Here is a 7,267-nt window from a genome sequence, read left to right on the forward strand (position 1 = left end):
CACGAATGGCGTGTACAGAAACCTCAATGTGGGATGAAGGTCTGCCTGTATGAAACACACACATAAAGACTGCACACACCGGCACACTTCACACGTACATACATACAACTGAGTCCCTTTGTGAACCGTTGCCATGCAACATTTCTCTGATTGGGTTAGCCAGGCACTGGTGCGTGTGTACGTCTTTTCTGCCACACCCATCCTCCCCTCTCGTGGGACACAGCTGCACTTCCAAGGCCAAGGATGGCGGGAGGGAGAGAGCAGAGCTCATTCCTGGAGGAGGTTAAACTCTCCGCTGCTCGGTCCAGGGTCACAGTTTGCCTCAGCTGTCTCCTTGGAGATGTTGAATGGTGGCTTGGTTTGAAGTCTGGGTGTATTATATACCTTTATACCGTCTCTTTTGTCAGGTTTAGATTTTAAAATATGTGACTTGACAGTCTAAACGCACCTGGAAATGTCATAGCATCCAAGGATTAATCAATAAACTGTCAAATTGGATTTTTTTTTTCCACATAGGAATTTGACTTCATTTTACAGCTGCTTATTCAGCTATTTTTGGTTTTACCACTTTTTTTCCATGATATTTCTCTGGTGTTGAAAGGGGAAAATAGAAGACAGAGCGTTTGCTGGATTATTCGACGCTGCTCTCTCTGCCACTTGCCTGGTTCATGGGATGACCTTTGACCTCTGACAACCAGTGATGTTTTAGAACCCCAGAGGTTATATTCTGCTTGGTGACGTGTAAATTGCAAACAACGGTGAGCTGTGTGCCACGCCAATTAGCTCTGAATTGTATTAAAAGTGGTGAGTACCAAAGATTAGACATTGATTAGAAAAATGTTGTTTACAAAAATTTATTCATACAAATCTTACAACACTTCCATAACATTGAGAAACGTAAAACTGGATATAAGGACTCCTCTGTTTATAATAATGCCACTGTACTATAAGGTTCACTTTAAAACACATTGTTTTCAGATAGATAAGAGGTTAAACATTGAAGTAAGGCGTTTGGCGCTTTCAGAAATATCAACAGGCATTTTCTATGATATAAACAACATTTCTGTCATGTTCGGAAACCCTTTTATTCTAAGTAATGATCAAGAAAAGAAGAATATACCAGGGCTATTTTCTGATTCATAAATTACTGACTAATATTAACGTAATGAACAACACCTCATAGTAAACAGGAACAAACACTGGTCATTGTTCACAACGCTCACAGACACAGAACACTCCAAACTCATGCACACACACATCGCCACCAGCTCCACCAACATATAGATCCTATTCATTTAGGGTTTTTTTTCCTCATAATGAATCATTGGCCATGCTTTAAAAGAAAGCCTAATTCTACTACTTTCAGGGGCATACTAAGCAGAACAATTAAAGAGAGCAAACAAAAAAGTTTTAATGCAAGCTAATGGACTGCAGCATCGTAGGGCCACTAAAATTGCCATCTGTCATTTGTGGCGATTTTTTTGTTTTTTGAGTTTTCTCACGTTGAAGCAAGGCACCGAGGCCAAAAGCTGTCTCCACCTCCACACTCAACGTGCTCAAACACCAAACGCACGCAGACTCATAGGTATTTCAGCTACAAAACACACACAAATGCAGACTGATATGCAAACATCCACGCATTCATTCAGAGAACATATAAAGCCAATTTGAGTAATTTGAACTAAATAGAAGAGAGTTTTGATCTTTCCTATGGGGTGGGTGGGCAGCTAGGTGGGTTTGATGTACAGATCAGTGTTTGGGATGCAGGCTGAAAAGCTGTACTGGTATAATATTCAATGAAAACATGAAATAGCTCCTTGATTAAAAAACAGTGGGAAGATCTGTCTGCTAGAGGGTGGTGTAATAGCCAGAGAGTGACCTTGGCCAGATTAATCTTCCAAAGTGAAGGGAATTAAACAACTGATGCTTTTGATCAGACTCATTGACCCTGATATCAGTGGCCCTCTCGCCATCTTAGTTGTCTGTGTGTCCAGGTGTGGTAGGCTTTCTGAAGATTGTGGGTCCGTTGACCTCTCTTACTTCTAACACCATACAACCTCTCCTCGTTTCTCTCTAACTTGCTCTGTCTCACACATGGCTTTCTTTGTCTCCTACTTGCTGCTCCTTCCTCACCTATCTTGTCACTGCACAAACCCAGTTGGTCAGTTTGTGGATCTACTTCATCTTAACATACCTCACTGTCAAATCCATAACCACAGAGGCAAATCTATAGTAAACTAAACATGAAAATGTCTCCTGACATGGATGCTGACGCAAACACGGTCAACAAAAGGGGGCAGGGGGGATTCCAGTGTCTACAATACCCACAACAACAGCAGCAACAAATCAACAAGTAAGTGCAGTACCAGTTTACACCACATTGAACACTCCTCATCCCAACCCATCTGGGGTGGGGCCTGATGATGATGTTGAAATAGGCTTAGTCCAGCCCACCACCCAAACAGCACAATCCATTAAAAACGAGCACACTGGCATGCATTTTCCAAGCAAAGTCAAGGTGTCAGTTTCCACATGCACCACTAGATAAGAGAAAAGATTGACATTCCCTTTGGTAACCCGGGTGCTCTTGGAAAATGTTGCATTTCCTTCATCTCACATGTTCCCGCTTTGCTCTGAACTTTCACCATGTGGACCAAAGGGCACGACCAAATCACACCTCCACATATTTTTTCCGACTCCACCACAGAAAACTGATGTTACTATATGCACTGGTGCCATTTCTCTACTACAAATAACACACAGATGGGACATTGTTTACATTGTCCTGGGGAAACCGATTGATCTCCTGCAGTGAATGACTTTGAGGCAAGTGAGCAAGCAGAGTTTGTCGCATACTTTTAGCATTTTGGGCACTTCCTTTTGTCTTTAGCAAAGGTGCGGGCACCCTTGAAGTTAAATATTCAGTTTCGGATCCAGTTGGATTGAACCACCAGCTCCATGATGACCATGCAAGTTAATGAGCCATCCATCAAAAGAAAGGCAAAACAAGAGAAGCCATCTGAATTCCCCCGCAGTATCCAGCTCTAGGCTACAGAAGCCTGCAGGGCCCCCCTGCTTAAAGGAGTGAGGAAAAGGATGGACAAGGGCAATATCCATCATTTAATATAAGCCTGATATGCCTCACATAGCATGCTCACTGCTTCTTTGGGCCTGCTTGGAAAACAAACAACACTAAAAAAATAGAACGTCAGTTACAAAAATAAGTATAACATTCAATACTTTGATTGTCTTTTCAAAATCTATTTATTTTCTGCATATGTAGATGACTTTTAGAGATTTCAAGCGCATAAACGTTGAAGGTGCACACTTATGTTTTCTTCTGATTTCTGCTTTTTTTTGTCATTTTTTTCTCTTCTTCTCAACATCTAAACATGAAAAATAAAATATTGGTCCACAAGAACTGTGCAGTATCAAGTGATTTTATACAAAAGAAAAAAAAACGATATATTATTATTAAAATATTCATTTTAATGGCTTTACTTCATACATAAATACATGTTGAAAGAACACAGGCGCAATCCACTGGTTGGTCAGATATATCTGAATGACTTTGATTTAACGACTGGATGTATTTACACAGGACAGTTTGGGCGCATCTAGAGCGCTACAAATAGGCAAGTCGACGTCCTTTGTTCCTAACTCTCTGTCTGTACCTTCTTCCCAGAACGGCTGCCAGGTATTTCTGCACGGCCATCTGCTTTCTATAGCGGCTGTAGCTGTCGGTGAAGATGCCATCAGAATGTCTCTTGGATAAGGGCTCCGAATCCTCCTCCGCGCTGCTGTCTTTTCTAAAAAAAAAAATAAAAAAAAATAATAATCAAAATAACAGCAATGTTAAAATCACCATCCTCTTAACCTTAAGCTTCCCACTTCTTTTTTGCATGTATACATTTTTATTCTTCATGAATTCTCAATAACGTAGTTTGGGGCCTTTTTGTGACATTTTTCCGCTTAAAAGGAAGAGCAGCAAGCAAGACACCGTGAAGAAAAAGACTGATTTAAGCGTTTTAGAGAAGTTATAAATTATTCATATGCAGCCCACTGCATATTCCGAGACATCCACTGTCATTGGGGGGAAACAAACATCGATTTATGGATTAATCCACCATAAATCGTGCAGAATAGATCTCACCGTGGGTCATGAACGCAGTGCCACGCCACAACAAACACACAAACAGATGTCACAGAGGTTTTTTTTTTAAGGAAGAATGAGAGAAAACACGCACACTTCGTGTGATAGACATGAATGCAGCAGCCAGGACTTGTGCGGGGGGAGGGGGGATGCACAGAAAAGATGATGACTGCAGGTGAACGCTGAAAAGAAATGCCCTTACCCACGAATTGTCATCAGAAAATGCCGATAATGCCTCGCTGTTAACTGACCCAGGATCTCCCTCAAGGCTCTATCTAATTCTTCCTCAGCATGCCTTTCTGGTCTGAGGTGATAAAACGCCAAAACACACAGATCGTCAGTGACCAAAAGCGCAGACAAAAAAAAATTATGAACAAAAAGTAGCCTAAAATGTCACCACCCGTCCACAAGTTATTACGGTGTTATTAAAAGAGAGCCTCGAGATCTTTTTTTGCGTTACTTTAGTTTTGCGCTCGGGCTACAGTCTATATGTGCCTATTAGCGGCATTATTTAGGCTATTTGAGCCAACATTTTAGGCTACCCAGTATGAAAATAAGACTGGACGCTATGAGAAACTCTGAGTAAAACAAAGCAAGCAAACAGTATCGCAAACGGCAAAAAAGAGGAGGGGGGTCACTGAAACTGGAATCCAGCCCGAGCATCCCTTACCTCTGTTCCTGTGGGTAGTAGAGGGAGTACGCATCGTCGTCTACCGATGGTGGGCTTCGTATAGCAATCTGGTCGCTGTCAAAACCCATGTCGGTTAATGAATTGCCGTCCTCATCGAAGGCTCCGTTGTCAAGTCTGCGGAGTGACAGTCAGCGTCACAGATCTGTACACAAGTGGGACGCGGCTGTGCAAAATCTCTGCGTCGGTCTACGAATCAGTGGGAGTTTAAACGCTTTACGCGGAAAGAAAACTGCAAAAAAGCAGTAGGTGTTTGAAATAATAATGACTTAAAATACATTCAACGAATAATTCACGTTCCTTTCGCTAACGACGGCTTGAAATGCGTTAAACGCGCGTCTATTCCGTTCATTGCTTTTACTGAACGCGTAAACAACAAAGGAAACGTGTTTGCATCTGTGCGCCACCGCTGATCAAGGCAACTTTATTAATCATTTAAAAGTAGAAACGGTGGGTGGAAGTTGGGCAGAAATTATATATTTAATTCTGTTATTTGGTGTGAAATATTAAAATCGACGCGAACCACGCCCAGATTATGGACACGATTGTCACAGGAGGGGGTGAAAGAGAAAACTTAGATGGATAGAGATCTCCTATTCGATTCGCCTCGCCTCTCCTTGGTGACGCCAGCTCGCCGTCATCCCAAGGGCTAACCAGCGCACTGGCTGCCCTCTCATTTTTAATAAGGGGCTTTGGGTGAGCCATCCCAACGGACAATTGTCTCCACGCAATTTCCATCGCAATTTTCCACACAAGAACCGCAATTTCCCTCGTAATTCATTCATAATGCCACATCCTTTTGACACCCCAGTGGGAAAAAAAATGCGCGCATAGTTTGGACGTATTCACATGCTTTTAGAAATAAAACCTCCAAAAGTATTTGATAAGGAAAAACTGTTTCTCGACATTCAATTAGGCTTTTGAAAAATTTGCAAAAAACAAAAAAATTGAGGCTGACAAAGACGCACTTACCTAATCTTGGGGTAACCTAATCCGATAGGTGTGCAGAAGACGCTGTAGTGCATTAAGATTCCATAGATGAGCAAGATTAAAGTGGCTTTACTCGAACTGGCCATGCTGCAAACAAACAGTCAAAATAGATGTAACATTTAAAAGGTAACAGTTTTTCCGGGAAACAAAGCTGTTGCCTTTTTCCCACCTAAAAATTCACATGCTGCGTTCTTGTCTGACATAAACCCTCATTCAGCTGCAAAAAGCACATCACCCTGCCACTCCAAAAACAAAAAAATCAAAAGAAACAACATTGATCTCTGTTTCAATCATCCTTTTTCTCTTAAAAGTATAACTCTGGCATCGACAGACACTTTGCATGCAGCACCAAAGTAACCGAAAGCCGGGAGGAGGATCTCTGCTTCAATTGAAAACTGGTTTCCGCTACTTTATCACGTTTCCCATGAATGGATTTATCCGAGAAGCTTTAAAAGAATCCAGAGAAAGCACATACCTATAACAGGGAAGCAGGGAGAGCTGTGCTGTGGTGTGCTGGGATCCGGGTGCGGCTGTGATGTTGTGCGTGTATGTATGTGTGTGTGTGTATGCGTGTGTGTGTGTGTGAGAGAGAGAGAGAGAGACGGTTATCTATCTCACGGCACTTCTTCCCTCACTGAAGCGCCTCCGTCGTCTCCTTGTGTTCCCCCTCAGATCAGCCGAGCTCGCTTTTATATACAGTTGATCAGGAGTCACACCGCTCAGGCACGCCGACAGAAAAAAAACTCGGTGGGAAAGTGCGTCGTGTGTTCTTCTACATATCGCGGCTGTAAACTTTTGTCCTGCGCCGTGATTGCCTTGGATTTTTATCCGCTCATCTCAAGCCTCCCTCCCTCCCTCCTCCCTCCAATAAGTCACATTAAGGATGCTATAGACGTCATCAAGTCTGCCTCCCGGAATATAAAAGTACAGTTCCTTCTTCATCGATGCATCCGTCAGACACCCCCCACCCTACACCCCCCCCCCCCCCCCGTGTGTGCGCGCGCGCACATACAAACACACACACACACACACACACACACACACACGAAAATACACACCTCCTCTCTGAAGTTTTCTTCCAAAACTTTCTTTTTTAAAAAGACAGAAAACGACTGCGCACAATTTGTGAAGTTTTTTTTTTACACCACAACGCCCTTCGATTTTTTTCCCTCACCAACGACCGTTGTGCGTTTCTTTTTCCTCCGTCATCGCGCTATCAGTAATACCAATTAAGGTTTTTTCCCCCTTATTATTATTGTTAGTACTTAACGGGGAAATTATTGTTTTTTTGCTGTATGATTGGGTGGTTATGATGGAAGGGAGGATGTAAATCAGGCATCCGCCAGCCCGAGGCCTCTGGGGACTCCAGAGCTGTCCGCACTCAATCCAATCTTCTCCAATTGCGGCTTCGCCGTATTTACAGTAATGTTTCATAA

At 42.6% G+C, this 7,267-nt stretch overlaps 1 protein-coding gene across 3 annotated transcripts; it reads right to left on the bottom strand.

Moving 5' to 3' along the window:
- Positions 1-838: 838 nt before the first annotated feature.
- On the bottom strand, positions 839-6,647 carry adcyap1b (adenylate cyclase activating polypeptide 1b). Of its 3 annotated transcripts, XM_011616253.2 has the most exons (5): positions 6,307-6,647; positions 5,814-5,918; positions 4,824-4,958; positions 4,356-4,457; positions 839-3,809 (listed from the first exon to the last, which is right to left on the bottom strand). In XM_011616253.2, the coding sequence occupies exons 2-5, from the start codon at positions 5,915-5,917 to the stop codon at positions 3,626-3,628; spliced, it is 525 nt and encodes a 174-aa protein (XP_011614555.1). In that variant the 5' UTR covers position 5,918; positions 6,307-6,647; the 3' UTR covers positions 839-3,625. The 3 variants fall into 3 exon arrangements, with proteins under 3 accessions (XP_011614555.1, XP_029686234.1, NP_001106663.1); XM_029830374.1 differs by lacking the exon at positions 4,356-4,457; NM_001113192.1 differs by lacking the exon at positions 6,307-6,647 and having other exon boundaries at positions 3,626-3,809; positions 5,814-5,917.
- Positions 6,648-7,267: the final 620 nt, after the last annotated feature.

This window comes from Takifugu rubripes, chromosome 22 (genome assembly GCF_901000725.2).
Source record: "Takifugu rubripes chromosome 22, fTakRub1.2, whole genome shotgun sequence".
Lineage (NCBI taxonomy): Eukaryota > Metazoa > Chordata > Actinopteri > Tetraodontiformes > Tetraodontidae > Takifugu > Takifugu rubripes.